At 40.2% G+C, this 22800-nt stretch overlaps 1 protein-coding gene across 1 annotated transcript; it reads right to left on the reverse strand.

The window, feature by feature from the left end:
- Nucleotides 1-69: 69 nt before the first annotated feature.
- LOC132360521 (transmembrane and coiled-coil domain-containing protein 5B-like) lies at nt 70-22237 on the reverse strand. Its single transcript, XM_059915599.1, is given in 13 exon segments — nt 70-268; nt 1412-1458; nt 1749-1828; nt 3944-3990; nt 6332-6352; nt 17152-17288; nt 17864-17923; nt 18398-18454; nt 19934-20002; nt 20568-20618; nt 20933-21050; nt 21367-21516; nt 22203-22237. Coding segments are annotated over 13 exon segments (1071 nt in total).
- Nucleotides 22238-22800: the final 563 nt, after the last annotated feature.

Consider the following 22800-nt stretch of genomic DNA (forward strand, 5'->3'; position numbering starts at 1 on the left):
CCAGTTGGGGCCACAGCCATGCCCCCCTCTCCACTTGGGTGCAGTGTGAAGCCCCCAGGTCACTCCAGACTAATGTGGTAGAAGTTCTTCTACCTCTAGAGTGAGGAAGGGAAATAAGATGTCCCTCAGCCTCTTCAAGGTGTCTCTGCTCATTACCATGGGCAGAGCATCCACAAGGAGGTCTGGGTTTATGTACTGCAGGTAGAAAAGCACATAACCCAGCAGCCTAATGAAGATCATGACCATGAAGACAAGATACCTGAAATGCCTGCAAAGAGACATTCATCGTTAGCACGGGGGAAAAAGATAGCCCAGGATCCAGCCACAGGAGGTGAACTTCACACTTATAAATGACTGATGAATTGCTTTCTTCAGGCCAACCCGATGGGGAAGTGGGGAATGGAGACACAAAGGGTGAGGGTAGGGGATAGGCGATAACAGGAAAATATTGATGTGGTGGTAAGGAATTGAATACAGCCCTCCTGACATTTAAGCCCTCCAACAGAATAGATGTCCACATAGAAGAGTTGAAGGTGCAGAAGAATAAGACCTTCCAGGTACTATATACGCAGGCCTTTGTGGAGGTTGTCAGGAAAGGTCCAGGACTGTCACACTTATGAGTCTCATGATCAGTGGCCCTCTTCAGGCCCACTATAGAAAGCAGTTCTAGAACTTGAAATAAGTCTGGGCCATCTCTGATATTAACATCCACATAAAATGGTTAAGGTTGATTTTTTTCTAAACATCAAGTACCAAAAGAAACCAACTTAAATAATAATAGATTGTGTGTGTGTGCACACCTGTGTGTGTGTGCGTTTTCTTGTATACACCCAAGAAAATTCCACCTGGAAAACTAACCTAAGGCTTTCAGTCTTTAACTATACTGGAATGGCATAAATTGAAGCTTTTCGTTAAAGTGCCATATGGAGTATTTTAGAGTTAGTCTCCTTGTTTCAAAAATTAAAAAAGAAAAGGCCTGGAGAGTTCAAGTAATTTTTTTTAAAAAAATTTTCAGCCTGCAATAAAAGAACTAAGAAAATTAATGCACCCTTAACTCTCTTTCCGGCAAAGAGGAGAGCAGACTATCAGATTTAGGATCTGAAAAACAGAAAGGGGCCCTACTATGGGTTGTAAGAATGGAAATTGAAACAAAAATGCAACCAGCAAGCTTCATCTTGAACTTCTCAAAAATAGCCACTTTCTCCAGCCACCAAGTCCTGTATAACTCTGGTTTTCAGAAAACAAGGAAGGAAGAGTTAGGATAAATCTGGGGCTGCCTGATAGTTTCTGGTTGGTGGCTATGTTAATCCTCACTCCATATGCCCTTACCAAGTTACTTACTTCTACGGAGTGAAGATGACCTAGACCAGGAAAACAAAAAACAAAAAAACCCCAAGATTCTACCACTTACCTGCTGTACCAAAAGATTCTCTTCTGTTTCTTAATGATGGTCTTCTCCTGTGAGAAGCAATAAAAGCCAGAGGTGTGCCTGTTTATGTGCTCACAGAGAGGCAGTATAGCAGGGTGGCTAGAGAGCTTGACCCAGAAGTCACTGGCTCTGCCACGTCCTAGCTGCCATGGTGTGAAGCAAGATACTGAGCCTCATTATTTCCTAACTCTATTTCCTAACTCTTCGCTCTTCCTGCCCCCTGCACCCCCCCCCCCCCAACCATGGCAGGGGGCAGGAGGAGCAAAGCCAGGGAAGGAAGGGATAGAGGAAACTCCAGTTTGGGACAAGGAAGACTTACCATGTTGCTTTGGATGGTCTCCACCAGAACTGACCCCGGTTTCACTATTTGGGAGGAGTTGTCCTGGGCTTTGAACCTGGGTGAGAAAGATCAGATCCAAGAATTAAGTAACATAGTACGTGGGACTGATGAAAGGTGATTTTCTAAGTCATGCAATGTCTATGATTTATTTCCTAGATTCTTGATAACATTCACAATGTACAATATTCAAAATTTATAATTGGTCAATGTACAAAGAAACAAGAACTTGTGGTCCATTCTCAAGAGAAAAGACAATCAATGAAAAGTAACATGACGCAACCCTGATGTTGGATTCATACTGCAAAATGTCTGTCTTCTGGTGGCAGTTCAAACCTCAGTTTGAGTCTGATATCCTCAGCTGGGCTGTTCACAGAATGCCCTGGGCATGCGTGGTTTTGGAGGTCAGCCTGCGATTTGGGCCAAGTTTAGACAAAATCTGAGACTCTCCATCTCTGGCTCTCTGTTTTTTATCCAGCAGTTTGACTACCCCAAACTCTGTCCTCTATTTTCTAGCCCAGAAAGACTAAGTTTTCTCAAGGTATTTTAGTTGACCCTCACACACCAAGTTTAGCTTGCCCTCAGGCTAAAAGTGATAAAATGGGGAAATCACCTCCTGCCTTTCCCTTCTTCCAAGTGTCAACCACCCTCCAGAATCTGCTCGGTTTTATTCACTCTCCAGTGCCTACCAATTGTCCGTTCATTTCTCTTGTTTTGTTGTTTAGAGTTTAGAGCTGTTTCCTGCTGGAGGGTCAGATCCAGTAAAAACTTACTAGGCTTTACATGGGAATCTTTTTGTAATCATCAAATAGAGAAGAAAGGGGAGAAGAGACACAGACTCCACGTTCTGGCCATGATGGAATAGCTTGTATCAGGCTAGTCCAACTCTACAAGCAACTATAAAAACTGGACAAAATACATAAAAAAGCCATTTGAGTGCATTGAGGAATGCAGTCAGAGGACGAGGGGATACAAACCCTGAGCAAAGTGAAGCTTACTGAGGTAAGCTCCTCATGCGTTCAAGGGTTTCCCCAAGGGCACTTGCCAATTTGTGGTACAGGGAATAGAGTCCAAGGAGCAAGTGGCAGCATCAATTGGCTGAGGAGACAGGGCTTGGAGTTTAAGACCATAAGGGGAAAAATCCAAGGAAGTGTTGGAGTCCTGAGTCTATCTATTCAAACTGTTTCAGCTTCCTGCCCTTGGGTGAGTCATTCATCAATTCCTTTCTTTTTGAGGGATAGTAGTACATGAATTTTCAACTGTGCAGAGGATTTGTGTCCCTAGCCCCCAAGTTGTTCAAGTGTCAACTGAATCTATAAACCAATTGTATTTCTATATACTATCAGTAATCCATTAGAAAATCAAATTAACAAATATCTTATTTACAATAAAATCAAAACTATCAAATACCTAAGAATAAATCTGATGAAAGATGATAAAAGATGCACAAGCACAGTACAGAAAACTATAAAACATGTTTATGACAAATTAACGAAGATCTAAATACATGGAGGGATAATAATGTTCATGGCTTAGAAAACTCAATGTTGTTTAGATATTAATTAGCCTCCAAATTAATCTGTAGATTCCATGTAATTGCAATCAAGATCTCAGCAAGTTTTTTTTTTGGTAGAAATTGAAAAACTAGTTTTAAAATTTATATGGAAATTCAAAGGGCCAAAAAGTAGGGACTTCCTTAGTGACGCAGTGGTTAAGAATCTGCCTGCCAATGCAGGGGACACAGGTTGGATCCCTTGTCCAGGAAGATCCCGCATACCATGGAGCAACTAAGCCTGTGCGCCACAACTACTGACCCTGTGCTCTAGAGCTTGCAAGCCACAACTGCTGAGCCCACATGCTACAACTACTGAAGCCCACGTGCCCTAGAGCTTGTGCTCCACAACAAGAGACGCCACCGCAATGAGAAGCCCGCACGCTGCAATAAAGAGTAGCCCCTGCTTGCCAAAACTAGAGAAAGCCCGCGTGCAGCAACAAAGACCCAACACAGCCAAAATAAATAAATAAATAAATAAATAAATAAATAAAATGAACATTTAAAAAACAAAACAAAGGACCAAAAATAGCCAACATAAGGGTTCTGTCTGTCCGTTTTTTTTGTTTTTTGTTTTTTTTTTAGTAAAGTTTTTAGGGCTTGTCATCATTGGTGGATTTGTATTTTGGTTTGGTTGCTCTCCCTTTCTTTTTTTTTTTTCTTTTTTTATTACTTAAACAATTTTTTAATTTTTAATAATTATTATTTATTTTAATAACTTTATTTTATTTTATTTTACTTTCTTTTCTTTTCTTTCTTTCTTTCTTTTTTTCTCCCTTTTCTTCTGAGTCGTGTGGCTGACAGGGTCTTGGTGCTCTGGCCGGATGTCAGGCCTATGCCTCTGAGGTGGGATAGCTGAATTCAGGACATTGGTCCACCAGAGACCTCCCAGCTCCACGTAATATTAAACGTCGAGAGCTCTCCCAGAGACCTCCATCTCAATGCAAAGACACAGCTCCACTCAACCACCAGCAAGCTACAGTGCTGGAAACCCCATGCCAAACAACTAGCAAGACAGGAACACAACCCCATCCATTAGCAAAGATTTTAGGCAGCAGAGGCTGCCTAAAATCATAATAAGGTCACAGGCACCCCAAAACACACCACTGGATGCGGTCCTGCCCACCAGAAAGACAAGATCCAGCCTCATCCTCCAGAAAACAGGCACCAGTCCCCTCCAGGAAGCCTACACAACCCACTGAACAAACCTTAGCCTCTGGGGGAAGACAGCAAAAACAATGGGAAATACGAACCTGCAGCCTGTGAAAAAGACCCCCAAACAAAGTAAGTTAAGCAAAAAGAGAAGACAGAGAAAAACACAGCAGATAAAGGAGCAAGGTAAAAACCCACCAGACCAAACAAAGGAAGAGGAAATAGGCAGTCTACCTGAAAAAGAATTCAGAGTAATGATAGTAAAGATGATCCAAAATCTTGGAAATAGAATGGAGAAAATACAAGACACATTTAACAAGGACCTAGAAGAACTAAAGAGCAAACAAACAATGATGAACAACACAATAAATGAAATTAAAAATTCTCTAGAAGGAATCAATAGCAGAATAACTGAGGCAGAAGAACAGATAAGTGACCTGGAAGATAAAATAGTGGAAATAACTACTGCAGAGCAGAATAAAGAAAAAAGAATGAAAAGAATTGATGACAGTCTCAGAGAACTCTAGGACAACATTAAATGCACCAACATTCGAATTATCAGGGTCCCAGAAGAAGAAGAGAAAAAGAAAGGGACTGAGAAAATATTTGAAGAGATTATAGTTGAAAACTTCCCTAATATGGGAAGGGAAATAATTAATCAAGTCCAGGAAGGGCAGAGAGTTCCATACAGGGTAAATCCAAGGAGAAACACAACAAGACACATATTAATCAAACTATCAAAAATTAAATACAAAGAAAAAATATTAAAAGCAGCAAGGGAAAAGAAACAAATAGCATACAAGGGAATCCCCATAAGGTTAACAGCTGATCTTTCAGCAGAAACTCTGCAAGCCAGAAGGGAGTGGCAGGACATATTTAAAGTGATGAAGGGGAAGAACCTACAACCAAGATTACTCTACCCAGCAAGGAACTCATTCAGATTTAACGGAGAAATTAAAACCTTTACAGACAAGCAAAAGCTAAGAGAATTCAGCGCCACCAAACCAGCTTTACAACAAATGCTAAAGGAACTTCTCTAGGCAGGAAACACAAGAGAAGGAAAAGACCTACAATAACAAATCAAAAACAATTAAGAAAATGGTAATAGGAACATACATATCGATAAGTACCTTAAATGTAAATGGATTAAATGCTCCAACCAAAAGACATAGACTGGATGAATGGATACAAAAACAAGACCCGTGTATATGCTGTCTACAAGAGACCCACTTCAGACCTAGGGACACATACAGACTGAAAGTGAGGGGATGGAAAAAGATATTCCATGCAAATGGAAATCCAAAGAAAGCTGGGGTAGCAATTCTCCTATCAGATGAAATAGACTTTAAAATAAAGACTATTTCAAGAGAGAAAGAAGGACACTACATAATGACCAAGGGATCAATCCAAGAAGAAGATATAACAATTGTAAATATTTATGCACCCAACATAGGAGCACCTCAATACATAAGGCAAATGCTAACAGCCATAAAATGGGAAATCGCCAGTAACACAATCATAGTAGGGGACGTTAACACCCCACTTTCACCAATAGACAGATCATCCAAAATGAAAATAAATAAGGAAACACAAGCTTTAAATGACATATTAAACAAGATGGACTTAATTGATATTTATAGGACATTCCATCCAAAAACAACAGAATAAACTTTCTTCTCAAGTGCTCATGGAACATTCTCCAAGATAGATCATATGTTGGGTCACAAATCAAGCCTTGGTAAATTCAAGAAAATTGAAATTGTATCAAGTATCTTTTCTGACCACAACACTATGAGACTAGATATCAATTACAGGAAAAAATCTGTAAAAACTACAAACACATGGAAGCTAAACAATACACTACTTAATAACCAAGAGATCACTGAAGAAATCAAAGAGGAAATCAAAAAATACCTAGAAACAAATGACAATGAAAACACGACAACCCAAAACCTATGGGATGCAGCAAACGCAGTTCTAAGAGGGAAGTTTATAGCAATACAATCTATCTCAAGAAACAAGAAACATCTCAAATAAACAACCTAACCTTACACCTAAAGCAATTAGAGAAAGGAGAACAAAAAACCCAAAGTTATCAGACAGAAATCATAAAGATCAGATCAGAAATAAATGAAAAAGAAATGAAGGAAACAATAGCAAAGATCAATAAAACTAAAAGCTGGTTCTTTGAGAAAGTAAACAAAATTGATAAACCATTAGCCAGACTCAGCAAGGAAAGAAGGGAAAAGACTCAAATCAATAGAATTAGAAATGAAAAAGAAGAAGTAACAACTGACACTGCAGAGATACAAAAGATCATGAGAGGTTACAACAAGCAACTCTATGCCAATAAAATGGACAACTTGGAAGAAATGGACACATTCTTAGAAAAGCACAACCTTCCGAGACTGAACCAGGAAGAAATAGAAAATATAAACAGACCAATCACAAGCACTGAAATTGAGGCTGTGATTAAAAATCTTCCAACAGACAAAAGCCCAGGACGGATGACTTCACAGGTGAATTCTATCAAACATTTAGAGAAGAGCTAACAACTATCCTTCTCAAATTCTTCCAAAATATAACAGAGGGAGGAACACTCCCAAACTCATTCTACGAGGCCACCATCACCGTGATACCAAAACCAGACAAAGATGTCACAAAGAAAGAAAACTAGAGACCGATATCACTGATGAAGATAGAGGCAAAAATCCTCAACAAAATACTAGCAAACAGAATCCAACTGCACATTAAATGGATCATACACCCTGATCAAGTGGGGTTTATCCCAAGAATGCAAGGATTCTTCAGTATACGCAAATCAATCAATGTGATACACCATATTAAAGAATTGAAGGATAAAAACCATATGATCATTTCAATAGATGCAGAAAAAGCTTTCAACAAAATTCAACACTCGTTTATGATAAACACCCTCCAGAACGTAGGCATAGAGGGAACTTACTTCAACATAATAAAGGCCATATATGACAAACCCACAGCCAACATCGTTCTCAATGGTGAAAAACTGAAACCATTTCCACTAAGATCAGGAACAAGACAAGGTTGCCCACTCTCACCAGTGTTATTCAACATAGTTTTGGAAGTTTTAGCCACAGCAATCAGAGAAGAAAAATAAATAAAAGGAATACAAATCAGAAAAGAAGAAGTAAAGCTGTCACTGTTTGCAGATGACATGATACTATACATTACATTACTATACAACATTGTGACAATGACTCTACTACCCAAAGCAATCTACAGATTCAATGCAATCCCTATGAAACCACCAATGGCATTTTTCACAGAACTAGAACAAAAAATTTCACAATTTGTATGGAAACACAAAAGACCCTGAATAGCCAAATCAATCTTGAGAAAGAAAAACGGAGCAGCAGGAATCAGGCTCCCTGACTTCAGACTACACTATAAAGCTACATTAATCAAGACAGTATGGTCCTGGCACAAAAACAGAAATATAGATCAATGGAACAGGATAGATAGCCCAGAGATAAACCCACACACATATGGTCACCTTATTTTTGATAAAGGAGGCAAGAATATACAATGGAGAAAAGACAGTTTCCTCAATAAGTGGTGCTGGGAAAACTGGACAGTTACATGTAAAAGAATGAAATTAGAATACTCCCTAACACCATACACAAAAATAAACTCAAAATGGACTAAAGACCTAAATGTAAGGCCAGACAGTATAAAACTCTTAGAGGAAAACATAGGCAGAACAGTCTATGACATAAATCACAGCAAGATCCTTTTTGACCCACCTCCTAGAGAAATGGAAATAAAAACAAAAATAAACAAATGGGACCTAATGAAACTTAAAAGCTTTTGCACAACAAAGGAAACCATAAACAGGATGAAAAGACAACCCTCAGAATGGGAGAAAATATTTGCAAATGAAGCAAATGACAAAGGATTAATCTCGAAAACGTACAAGCAACTCATGCAGCTCAATATCAAAAAAAACAAACAACCCAATCCAAAAATGGGCAGAAGACCTAAGTAGACATTTCTCCAAAGAAGATATACAGATTGCCAACAAACACATGAAAGGATGCTCAACATCACTAATCATTAGAGAAACGTAAATCAAAACTACAATGAGGTATCACCTCACACCAGTCAGAATGGCCATCATCAAAAAATCTACAAAAAATAAATGCTGGAGAGGGTGTGGAGAAAAGGGAACCCTCTTTCACTGTTGGTGGGAAAGTAAATTGATACAGCCACTATGGAGAACAGTATGGAGGTTCCTTAAAAAACTAAAAAGAGAACTACCATACGACCCAGCAATCCCACTACTGGGCATATACCCTGAGAAAACCATAATTCAAAAAGAGTCACGTACCACAATGTTCATTGCAGCTCTATTTACAATAGCCAGGACATGGAAGCAACCTAAGTGTCCATCGACAGATGAATGGATAAAGAAGATGTGGCACATATATACAATGGAATACTACTCAGCCATAAAAAGAAACGAATTTGAGTTATTTGTAGTGAGGTGGGTGGACCTAGAGTCTGTCATACAGAATGAAGTAAGTCAGAAAGAGAAAAACAAATACCATACGCTAACACATATATATGAAATCTAAAAAAAAAAAAGGGTTCTGAAGAACCTAGGGGCAGGACAGGAATAAAGACACAGATGTAGAGAATGGACTTGAGGACATGGGGAGGGGGAAGGGTAAGCTGGGATTAAGTGAGAGAGTGGCATGGACTAATATATACTACCAAATGTAAAATAGATAGCTAGTGGGAAGCAGCCGCATAGCACAGGGAGATCAGCTCTGTGCTTTGTGACCACCTAGAGGGGTGGGATAGGGAGGGTGGGAGGAGATGCAAGAGGGAGGAGATATGGGGATATAGGTGTATGTATAGCTGATTCACTTTGTTATAAAGCAGAAACTAACACACCATTGCAAAGCAATTATATTCTCATAAAGATGTTAAAAAAAAAGAAAAAAAGAAAAATAAATAAAATAAATATTAAAGAAAAAATAGCCAAGATAGTCTTGAAGAACAACAAACCATTGCAGGACTTAAGCTATGGTAAATCAAGACTAATTATAAAGCTATAGGAATTAAAACATTGTAGTATTGGCACAAGAATAGAGGCTTAGACTAACGGTACAGAATAAAGTATCCAGAAAGAGACTCACACATATACGTCACCTGAAATAAAACAAGGCACCACTGAAAATGCATGCTCTTTTAAATAAATAGTGCTGGGCCAACTGGCTATGCACACACACAAAAGAATGAATCTTGATCTCTACCTCACATCATAGGAAAAAACAAATTCCAGATGAATGTAAACCTAAGAGTCAAAGGTAAAACAAACAAAAAAATTCTAGGGGAAAGCATAAGAGAATAGTTTTAAGACCTAAATAAAGCACTACACAAAAAAAGAAAAAAATTGATGGATTAGATTTCCTTAAAATTAAGAAAGTGTTTGTCAAAAAATTCTATTAGGAGAGTAAAACAGAAATGCCATAGAAATGACTGCAATAGCTATATCTGACAGAGGACCGTATGAAAAAAAATAAGGAACTCCTACAAAGCAATAAGAAAAAGACTGACAATCTCTCAAATATAGGCAAAAGATATATTATAAAAGAGGATATACAAACTTCCAGTAAGCATTTGAAAAGATATACAACATCATTAATAATCAGTAATGAAATGCATCATTAAAATCAAAATTAGATATCACTACACTCTTGCCAGAGTGGCTAAAATTAAAAAGACTGTAAATACCAAGTGTACATGAGGAAGTAGAATAACTAGAACTAGTATAGATTCTTGTGGGAGGAGATGTTGGTACACCCACTTTGGAAAACTGTTTGGTTTTGTCTAGTAAAGCTGAAGATATGTATACTCTATGACCCAGCAATTCCACTCCTTGGTATAAAACCGAAAGAAATGAGTGCATGTGTCCACCAAAAGACATGCACAAGAATGTTTATAGCAGCTTTAGTTGAATAGCCCCAGACTGGAAATAACCAAAGTGTTAATAAATGGCAAAATAGATAAATTGGGCCATATTCCTACAATGCAATACTATACAGCTATGAAAAGGACAAACCACAGGGGCATGTAGCAATGTGGATGAATCTCAGTGAAAGCCAGAGATGAGAACATATTGAATTTACATAATTTTCAAGATCATATAAAACCCATAAAAATGATAGACATCAGAATTGTGGTTACCCCAAGATGGCGGAGTAGAAGGACGTGCTGTCACTCCCTCTTGCGAGAGCACCAGAATCACAACTGACTGCTGGACCATCATTGACAGGAAGACCCTGGACTTCACCAAGGAGGATACCCCACGTCCAAGGACAGAGGAGAAGCCACAGTGAGACGGTAGGAGGGGCGCAAGCAGAGTAAAATCAAACCCCGTAACTGCTGGGTGGGTGACTCACAGACTGGCGAACACTTATACCACAGAAGTCCACCCACTGGAGTAAAGGTTCTGAGCCCCACGTCAGGCTTCCCAACCTGGGGGTCAGGCAACGGGAGGAGGAATTCCTAGAGAATCAGACTTTGAAGCCTAGTGGGAATTGGATTGCAGGACTTTGACGGGACTGGGGGAAACAGAGACCCCACTCTTGGAGGGCACACACAAAGTAATGTGTGCATCAGGACCCAGGGGAAGGAGCAGTGAGCCTGGGGGAGACTGAACCAGACCTACCTGCTGGTGTTGGGGGGTCTCCTGCAGAGGCGAGTGGTGGCTCTGTTTCACCGTGGGGATAAGGACACTGGCAGCAGAGGTTCTGGGAAGTTCTCCTTGGCGTGAGCCCTCCCAGAGTCTGCCATTAACCCCACCAAAGAGCACGGGTAGGCTCCAGTGTTGGGTTGCCTCAGGCAAAACAGCCAACAGGGAGGGAACCCAGCCCCACCCATCAACAGTCAAGTGGATTAAGGTTTTACTGAGCTCTGACCGCCACAGCAACAGGGAGGGAACCCAGCCCCACCCATCAACAGTCAAGTGGATTAAGGTTTTACTGAGCTCTGACCGCCACAGCAACAGTCAGCTCTACCCACCACCAGAGCCTCCCATCAAGCCTCTTAGATAGCCTCAACCACCAGAGGGCAGACAACAGAAGCAAGAAAAACTATAATCCTGCAGCCTGTGGACCAAAAACCACAGTTACAGAAAGATAGAGAAGATGAAAAGGCAGAGGGCTATGTACCAGATGAAGGAACAAGAAAAAACCCCAGAAAAACAACTAAATGAAGTGGAGATAGGCAACCTTCCAGAAAAAGAATTCAGAATAATGATAGTGAAGATGATCCAGGACCTTGGAATAAGAATGGAGGCAAAGATTGAGAAGATGCAAGAAATGATTAACAAAGACCTAGAAGAATTAAAGAACAAACAAACAGAGATGACCAATACAATAACTGAAATGAAAACTACACTAGAAGGAATCAATAGCAGAATAACTGAGGCAGAAGAACGGATAAGTGACCTGGAAGACAGAATGATGGAATTCACTGCTGCGGAACAGACTAAAGAAAAAAGAATGAAAAGAAATGAAGACAGCCTAAGAGATCTCTGGGATAACATTAAACGCAACAACATTCGCATTATAGGGGTCCCAGAAGGAGAAGAGAGAGAGAAAGGACCAGAGAAAATATTTGAAGAGATTATAGTCGAAAACTTCCCTAACATGGGAAAGGAAATAGCCACCCAAGTCCAGGAAGCGCAGAGAGTCCCATACAGGATAAACCCAAGGAGAAACACGCCGAGACACATAGTAATCAAAGTGGCAAAAATTAAAGACAAAGAAAAATTATTGAAAGCAGCAAGGGAAAAACGACAAATAACATACAAGGGAACTCCCATAAGGTTAACAGCTGATTTCTCAGCAGAAACTCTGCAAGCCAGAAGGGAGTGGCATGATATACTTAAAGTGATGAAAGGGAAGAACCTACAACCAAGATTACTCTACCCGGCAAGGATCTCATTTAGATTTGATGGAGAAATCAAAAGCTTTACAGACAAGCAAAAGCTAAGAGAATTCAGCACCACCAAACCAGCTCTACAACAAATGCTAAAGGAACTTCTCTAAGTGCGAAACACAAGAGAAGAAAAGGACCTACAAAAACAAACACAAAACAATTAAGAAAATGGTCATAGGAACATACATATCGATAATTACCTTAAACGTGAATGGATTAAATGCCCCAACCAAAAGACATAGACTGGCTGAATGGATACAAAAACAAGACCCATATATATGCTGTCTACAAGAGACCCACTTTAGACCTAGGGACACATACAGACTGAAAGTGATGGGATGGAAAAAGATATTCCATGCAAATGGAAATCAAAAGAAAGCTGGAGTAGCTATACTCATATCAGATAAAATAGACTTTAAATTAAAGAATGTTACAAGAGACAAGGAAGGACACTACATAATGATCCAGGGATCAATCCAAGAAGAAGATATAACAATTATAAATATATATGCACCCAACATAGGAGCACCTCAATACATAAGGCAACTGCTAACAGCTATAAAAGAGGAAATCGACAGTAACACAATAATAGTGGGGGACTTTAACACCTCACTTACACCAATGGACAGATCATCCAAAATGAAAATAAATAAGGAAACAGAAGCTTTAAATGACACAATAGACCAGATAGATTTAATTGATATATATCGGACATTCCATCCAAAAACAGCAGATTACACGTTCTTCTCAAGTGCGCACGGAACATTCTCCAAGATAGATCACATCTTGGGTCACAAATCAAGCCTCAGTAAATTTAAGAAAATTGAAATCATATCAAGCATCTTTTCTGACCACAACGCTATGAGATTAGAAATGAATTACAGGGAAAAAAACGTAAAAAGGACAAACACATGGAGGCTAAACAATACGTTACTAAATAACCAAGAGATCACTGAAGAAATCAAAGAGGAAATCAAAAAATACCTAGAGACAAATGACAATGAAAACACGACGACCCAAAACCTATGGGATGCAGCAAAAGCAGTTCTAAGAGGGAAGTTTATAGCTATACAAGCCTACCTAAAGAAACAAGAAAAAGCTCAAGTAAACAATCTAACCTTACACTTAAAGAAACTAGAGAAAGAAGAACAAACAAAACCCAAAGTTAGCAGAAGGAAAGAAATCATAAAGATCAGAGCAGAAATAAATGAAATAGAAACAAAGAAAACAATAGCAAAGATCAATAAAACTAAAAGTTGGTTCTTTGAGAAGATAAACAAAATTGATAAACCATTAGCCAGACTCATCAAGAAAAAGAGGGAGAGGACTCAAATCAATAAAATCAGAAATGAAAAAGGAGAAGTTACAACAGACACTGCAGAAATACAAAGCATCCTAAGAGACTACTACAAGCAACTTTATGCCAATAAAATGGACAACCTGGAAGAAATGGACAAATTCTTAGAAAGGTATAACCTTCCAAGACTGAACCAGGAAGAAATAGAAAATATGAACAGACCAATCACAAGTAATGAAATTGAAACTGTGATTAAAAATCTTCCAACAAACAAAAGTCCAGGACCAGATGGCTTCACAGGTGAATTCTATCAAACATTTAGAGAAGAGCTAACACCCATCCTTCTCAAACTCTTCCAAAAAATTGCAGAGGAAGGAACACTCCCAAACTCATTCTATGAGGCCACCATCACCCTGATACCAAAACCAGACAAAGACACTACAAAAAAAGAAAATTACAGACCAATATCACTGATGAATATAGATGCAAAAATCCTCAACAAAATACTAGCAAACAGAATCCAACAACACATTAAAAGGATCATACACCATGATCAAGTGGGATTTATCCCAGGGATGCAAGGATTCTTCAATATACGCAAATCAATCAATGTGATACACCATATTAACAAATTGAAGAATAAAAACCATATGATCATCTCAATAGATGCAGAAAAAGCTTTTGACAAAATTCAACACCCATTTCTGATAAAAACTCTCCAGAAAGTGGGCATAGAGGGAACCTACCTCAACATAATAAAGGCCATATATGACAAACCCACAGCAAACATCATTCTCAATGGTGAAAAACTGAAAGCATTTCCTCTAAGATCAGGAACGAGACAAGGATGTCCACTCTCACCACTATTATTCAACATAGTTTTGGAAGTCCTAGCCACGGCAATCAGAGAAGAAAAAGAAATAAAAGGAATACAAATTGGAAAAGAAGAAATAAAACTGTCACTGTTTGCGGATGACATGATACTATACATAGAGAATCCTAAAACTGCCACCAGAAAACTGCTAGAGCTAATTAATGAATATGGTAAAGTTGCAGGATACAAAATTAATGCACAGAAATCTCTTGCATTCCTATACACTAATGATGAAAAATCTGAAAGAGAAATTATGGAAACACTCCCATTTACCATTGCAACAAAAAGAATAAAATACCTAGGAATAAACCTACCTAGGGAGACAAAAGACCTGTATGCAGAAAACTATAAGACACTGATGAAAGAAATTAAAGATGATACCAACAGATGGAGAGATATACCATGTTCTTGGATTGGAAGAATCAACATTGTGAAAATGAGTATACTACCCAAAGCAATCTACAGATTCAATGCAATCCCTATCAAATTACCAATGGCATTTTTTACGGAGCTAGAACAAATCATCTTAAAATTTGTATGGAGACACAAAAGACCCCGAATAGGCAAAGCAGTCTTGAGGCAAAAAAATGGAGCTGGAGGAATCAGACTCCCTGACTTCAGACTATACTACAAAGCTACAGTAATCAAGACAATATGGTACTGGCACAAAAACAGAAACATAGATCAATGGAACAAGATAGAAAGCCCAGAGATTAACCCACGCACCTATGGTCAACTAATCTATGACAAAGGAGGCAAAGATATACAATGGAGAAAAGACAGTCTCTTCAATAAGTGGTGCTGGGAAAACTGGACAGCTACATGTAAAAGAATGAAATTAGAATACTCCCTAACACCATACACAAAAATAAACTCAAAATGGATTAGAGACCTAAATATAAGACTGGACACTATAAAACTCTTAGAGGAAAACATAGGAAGAACACTCTTTGACATAAATCACAGCAAGATCTTTTTTGATCCACCTCCTAGAGTAATGGAAATAAAAACAAAAATAAACAAGTGGGACCTAATGAAACTTCAAAGCTTTTGCACAGCAAAGGAAACCATAAACAAGACGAAAAGACAACCCTCAGAATGGGAGAAAATATTTGCAAATGAATCAACGGACAAAGGATTAATCTCCAAAATATATAAACAGCTCATTCAGCTCAATATCAAAGAAACAAACACCCCAATCCAAAAATGGGCGGAAGACCTAAATAGACATTTCTCCAAAGAAGACATACAGACGGCCACGAAGCACATGAAAAGATGCTCAACATCACTAATTATTAGAGAAATGCAAATCAAAACTACAATGAGGTATCACCTCACTCCTGTTAGAATGGGCATCATCAGAAAATCTACAAACAACAAATGCTGGAGAGGGTGTGGTGAAAAGGGAACCCTCTTGCACTGTTGGTGGGAATGTAAATTGATACAGCCACTATGGAGAACAATATGGAGGTTCCTTAAAAAACTAAAAATAGAATTACCATATGACCCAGCAATCCCACTACTGGGCATATACCCAGAGAAAACCGTAATTCAAAAAGACACATGCACCCGAATGTTCATTGCAGCACTATTTACAATAGCCAGGTCATGGAAGCAACCTAAATGCCCATCAACAGACAAATGGATAAAGAAGATGTGGTACATATATACAATGGAATATTACTCAGCCATAAAAAGGAACGAAATTGAGTCATTTGTTGAGACGTGGATGGATCTAGAGACTGTCATACAGAGTGAAGTAAGTCAGAAAGAGAAAAACAAATATCGTATATTAATGCATGTATGCAGAACCTAGAAAAATGGTACAGATGAGCCAGTTTGCAGGGCAGAAGTTGAGACACAGATGTAGAGAATGGACATATGGACACCAAGGGGGGAAAACTGCGGTGGGGTGGGGATGGTGGTGTGCTGAATTGGGCGATTGGGATTGACATGTATACACTGATGTGTATAAAACTGATGCCTAATAAGAACCTGCAGTATAAAAAAACAAACAAAAAAAAAAAAAAAAAAAAAAAGAATTGTGGTTACCTTTGCAAGGAATATTGACTGAGAAGAGGGCACAGGGGAGACTTCTGGGATACTTGAAATGTTCTGTATCTTGTTCTGAGTGATATTTAACACACCACTTAAGATTTGTGCACTCTATGTATATTACATTATATAATACATAACACAATTAAAAAGTATAAGCAAACAAAGGAAAGTGTGGCCAGTCCTAAACCATACAAGTCTATGGTTACAGATCGTCCGTAAATGGGTATCACTGGGGCCCCCAGTCAGTGTGGTGGGTTCACCATGTCCTGGGAAAGGGGTCAGCACAATCAATTTTCAAGAATTACACTCAACTGAGGACACAGGAAAAGAACATAAAAAGAGAGACCAGTTGCCGAGAAAGGTGAGAGAGAAGCCTGAATGCCGATGAGTTTTCAGTACAGAACATGTAGCAGAAGTTGACAAGGGTAACTTGGTGGTGGCTATTTATAGTGACACGAACTGGTCTGAGAAGTACTCTGCCCTTCAAAGACCACCCGGAGACTGTAACTTCAGCCCATTTTCCCAAACTTACACTTCTTTTTCAAGAAGCAGCACCTCCTTTTCCTTTTCCATCTGCCTCAGAATTTCCTGGTATTTCTTCCCATGGAAAGAAAAATATATTGATCATAATCAAGAATTTCTGTATATTTCATTTCAATGTCACTGATAAAAAGCTTCTCCCAAGACTAACTCCTAATATTCCAAATGGTTCATGCATGAATGTGCACACACAACTAGGAAGATGTTCTAATAAAAATTAGGAGATATTAGTCACTGGATGGATACACATGGAAAAAAAGAAAAACGAATTCTCTCTTTGGAGCCTGCTTGGATTCAAATCCCAGCTCTCACACTTACTACCTATGTTTTCAGAGCGCATTATCAAACTCCTTTGAACCTGTGTCCTCTTGATCATAATGATATCATCCCCAAAGAGTTACTAGAAAAACTAATTGAGAAAAATACTGTATGTTGATTGCTTAAAAATACTGTATGTGCCAGTGCCCAGCCCAAGACAAATCCTTAACATACATCTGTTTTGTTGTTGTTGCTACTGCTGGATAAATGGCATTTTCCCCAGTGGCAGACTTTAGCCTTAATGAGAAACCGAGGTATCCATGGCATTGGAAAAATTCTGCCTCTACTCTGACCTTTCCTCAGAGGCAGTGTACCTTTATGTAGTGGGCCTGGTCCTCACAGAGCTGATACACAGATTGGTAGTCACTCTCTATCTAGAAAGAAAAGAGAATTAACAAATTTCATGGATTAAATCGCAACCAACCAAGCCTTGGCTACTCCCAACTAGAGCACTGGATATTTGGCTGGTTATCTAGCAACTTCTTACTAGGGAAAGTAACCACATCACAAAGTGGTGATCTCATCATTCATGGGCAGGGTCTAATTTTGAGCAAAGGATGTTGTTTGCCTAGGTTCTCATATGCCTCTCAGGTGAGACATCAGGAGATGTTTCAGGGCACTTAAGTTTGGGCTTCAACAATAGTATGTAGTATTTGAGGTAGAGGGGTGTTTAAGAAATGGTAAGACCAGTACTTTTAATATAAACTTTCTTTCCCTTCACCTGCAGGTGAATCAGAAATTCTTGCTCCCTCCCCTCCTGTGCCTCAAGCTGTTCTGTTTCTAAGACCTTTGGGGTTCTCGCCCATCTGTATCCTGAACACATCCTCAATGGAGGAGACTGCCTCTACCTTGACCAGTTCCTTCTCTTGATTTGCACAGGATTCTGTTGACTTTTGTAGTCTCACCTATGGAAGACAGCGAGTGACAGCAAAAAGTTGATAGCATTCTTAGTGGAAGGCAAATGGGTAATATTCATCCTCCCTCCAGGCTGGCAACGAGCATGATAATAATGGCTATTATATAGTGAGGACAGACTATGACAATGTGGAATGGGCTATTATTGGCCCCATTTTACAGGTGAGAAGACAATGGCAAGGAGAGGTTAAGTGCATAACTTGTTTAAAAGTCACACAGTGGGGGCTTCCCCGGTGGCGCAGTGGTTAAGAATCCGCCTGCCAATGCAGGGAACACAGGTTCGAGCCCTGGTCCGGGAAGATCCCACATGCTGCGGAGCAACTAAGCCTGTGTGCCACAACTACTGAGCCTGCGCTCTAGAGCCCGCGAGCCACAACTACTGAGCCCACATGCCACAACTACTGAAGCCTGCGTGCCTAGAGCCCGTGCTCCACAACAAGAGAAGCCACCGCAGTGAGAAGCCTGTGCACTGCAATGAAGAGTAGCCTCCGCTCGCCACAACTAGAGAAAGCCTGCATGCAGCAACGAAGACCAAATGCAGCCAAAAATATAATAAATAAAATTTATTAAAAAAAAAAATCACACAGTGGCAGAGCTGATGTTTTTAAGCCTTGGTCGTCTGACTGACCAGTCTGTGAACCTAATCACCCTCCTTCCTCCAGTCTTACTGACCAAAGTACCAGCCCCTTCCTCCACCTTGTACTCCACAGGGTGCACTAACATGCCGCCTCAATCACAAAGCAAAAGAGAAAACCGCCTCTTTTTCAGAGAAAAAGAGGACAGTAGGGCTCTGGCATGGTGGGCTCAGCCAAATTGCCATATTTGCCACATAAAGCTGCAGAGAGCATTTCAGTAGGATTTCTGCCCTCTTTTGGGCATCCAATTCATTCATTCATCCAACAAATATTTACCAGGCTACTACCATGTGCCAGACACTATTCTAGGCACTGGGGAAATAGGAGTGAACAACACAGACAAAAATTCATGCCTTCATTGGGTTTACGTTCTGGTAGAAGAAAAAGATCAAATTTTTTAAAATTCCTTGCCCTATAAGCCATGGGTTGGAAAATCAGGTGCACTACTTGACCTATCCCTGTGTAATTGTGGAAGTTAGTATTCTCTTCTTACTTGACTATCTGTATTTGTGTGTCATTTAGATCATAAATTTCTTGAGGGCAGGTCCCGATGGGCATTCAGAACGTGTGTTCTAGTGACAAATAGATGGTGTCTCTGGAGCAATTCCTTCCACTTTGGTGCCATTGCAGTCATCTCTGCCACGAGTGTGACTGATAAAGTTATGAATGTCACCCAGGTCAGAGGGTAAAGCAGAGGGAACAAAGGACATTGGCTCACCTCTGTGAGCGCACAGACAGACTTAGCCTGGGGGAGTCCTTGGAAGCCGTTCCTCCCCAAACTTAGAACTGACACAACATCTCCCAGAAAATCTGTAGCTTTGCTTCTCTACTCACCTTCGATTCTGCCAGCATCTGCTTTAGGGCTTCTTTATCAAGGCCAGCATTCTTAAATCTCTTTGAAATCTGAAATACCAACCCACAAATTGTAAACTGAGTAAGGCATCCAGACATGAAAATGTGGGATAGAGTCAGACTTGAAGGTCTCAGAACTGCAGAATGGTGATTAATTATTTCAGATCCCAGATGGAAGCTCGATAGAAAAGTATCTCCTTCTCCCTCTGGAAGCTGCCTGACTCCACGCCAGCTGGACAGACCTTTCTGTCCCCATAGCCCATGAAAAGTACGGCACAAAGGATGTGAGGCAGGTGGGGAGAGAGGGAAGAGAAACTGGGGTAGGGTAGTTGGGGGAGGGAGGGACAGTTCTCTCCCTCCACAGTCCTTTAGCCTTCCCACCCCAGATCTGTAATTCCCAGAGGACAAAGGGTGGTATCAATTAACCAGAGTTTGTTCTAAGAGATTTGGAAGGTGGAGTCGGGAGCAAGCATACACTTTGGCGGTTGCTCCTCCTCCTGTCTTTCTGACTGGAGAGTTCAAGAAGACGACGACTCTATTGGGATTCCTAAGAAATGAGTCTCCTTTCAAGGGTGGACTTATCCTGGGGCCCCCAAAAACCCAGGGCCCACCTTACCTTCTTCTGCAGCTCTACCACGTTCCTGCTTAGAATCTCCTTATTTTTTTCCTGGGGAAAGAAAGAGGTAAAGGGAACAAACCCCACTCTGCTCTCATACCCTCCCACTCACCGGTCACTGAAATCCCATCTGGGCAATGAGGGTACCAAGTGGGAAAATTGCACTCTGGCCCCACGCAGGGGATCTGGGAACAGAGCCCAGGCCTCACCCCTGTGCTGAGTGCATCATTCCCAAAGTACTCTGTTAAACAGCTGTGATATCCACAGACACAGCAGTGATGGGCGATGATGGTGCCCTGGGAAAGAGAGAGCAGCGGAATGCGAGCAAAGTACATCTGACAGTCCTCTTCTAGACGCCTCCTTACCAGCTTTGCTGTTTCTAATTCCAGATCCCGCAGGGCTTCCTCCTTCTCAGATATGATGTGGTTCAGCTCCTCCCTCTCTCTGGCTTGTCCTACTGACAGGGTAATCTCTCTTTCCAGACTGAAAAATAGTGTCACCCAGGTGTGGCTCAGTCCTAAGGAGGCTGCCAGGACCCCAGCTTGGGAAGCTACAGCCAATGCCTCAGGGAGCCAAAGGGACTACCCAATGCGGTGACAGTAAAATGTCAACTTGATGCGGAAATTTAGTGCAAACATCTGTACATAAAACCTTTTGAGGGCACCACTGTTTAGTTTCAGAATTTAAATAACATGCCTAGATTCATGGACAAAGAAGTAAACCTTCTTCCCATCCCCTCTTGATCCCAAGGTACATTCAGATGAGGAGAAGCCCTTCCCCCACCAACTGCAAAGCCTGCCTTTGAATGATTTCTTCTTTCTCTTGAATTTTTTTGTGAAGAACCTGATTTGCCTCATCCAGTCTCTGCAGGTCCTTTTCAAGGCCTGAGTTCAGGTAGTTGAGGTTCTGTTTTATGACTTCTAGTTTCGGTATTTCCATCATCTCCTGCCTGCAGGAGAATCATCTTCATTACCAAACTCAGGAAAGGAAAACATATGAGCTGTCATCTCACTTACTCCCCCATCTTCTGTTGTTACTGTGCCTCACCAGCCCTACATTATCATTTCCCATGATAAATTGATTTCTAAGGTGTTTTGCATAAAGTAAATTCCTGGAGTCAAATCACATTTTAATTTTAAATATTATAAATGGAACCTATTAAAACACAAATATTTTGTGAAGCAAAAGAAATATTTTTTTCATTTGAATATATTCTAACTTATTTGTTTTCAAAAAAATGTATACAGAGTATAGGGAATCCAAGCCACACCTATAAAGCATTTAAATATCTGCAAGGGAGAGGAATGTTTTCAGTCTCCTTTTGTTAGAGTCTCCTAAGGAGTTTGTTATACTGAATACCTTCTACCTTAGTCAGGTAGGCACATGGGCTGGGTAGGGGGCAGGGACGAGGGTGGATCTTTTCCCCAAGTAAGACTGATTTGCTTTTGGAGACATTAGCTATCTCTGAAAACACCACTTCTAGTATGATGAAGTCCAAAGAACTAAAACCAAAGTCTTTCCTCCCTAGGAAGGCTTCCAGGCTTAAGGAGGTAATGTCCTGCACAATTGAGGTTTTCTTCCTTATTGGATTGTGGTAGACGCTTTCCATACTAGCTCCTCTTTCTCATTACTTACACATCATCCAATGGGTCCTGTCCAGCTTCTTCCATTGTAGGTCTCCTAAGTTGTTAATACAAACATGTGTTATGGGAAACAAAGCCCCTAGTGTCCAACATAGTCATTGGCCCAGGAAGGTGCAGGGAAAAGGTTTGACCAGGCAAGACAGAGCCAAGAAGAAACCCATGCCTCCTAGACCCTCTCGTATTTCAGAATCAGTTGCAATATTTTGCTAAATTACAGTAAGCCAGCTCATATCTCTTAAATGAATATCATAAATGAATCCCACTGGAGTACAGAAATCTTTCTGTTTTCACAATTTTCACACTTTGGCTACCTTTCCCCTTTCTTGCCTGCATTGGCCCAGTCACAGGTAAAGTGCTAGGAGAACGCAAGCTGGTGTCTATTGGCAAACACACTGAGAGTTTATTTCTAACCCTGACCTTCAGGGAGACTTAGGAAAAAGGAATAATAGAAGAGTCAGAGGGTACCAAAAAGTTGGCTGGCTGATTTCTGTTGGTCTATAGTTATCCTACTTTTGAACAAACTCTAGATATTATGACTGGGTTGATCCTGAAACGGGAGCAGAAACAGTACCATGGACAACAGGATATAA

The sequence above is a fragment of the Balaenoptera ricei genome, chromosome 2 (genome assembly GCF_028023285.1).
Source record: "Balaenoptera ricei isolate mBalRic1 chromosome 2, mBalRic1.hap2, whole genome shotgun sequence".
Classification (NCBI taxonomy): domain Eukaryota; kingdom Metazoa; phylum Chordata; class Mammalia; order Artiodactyla; family Balaenopteridae; genus Balaenoptera; species Balaenoptera ricei.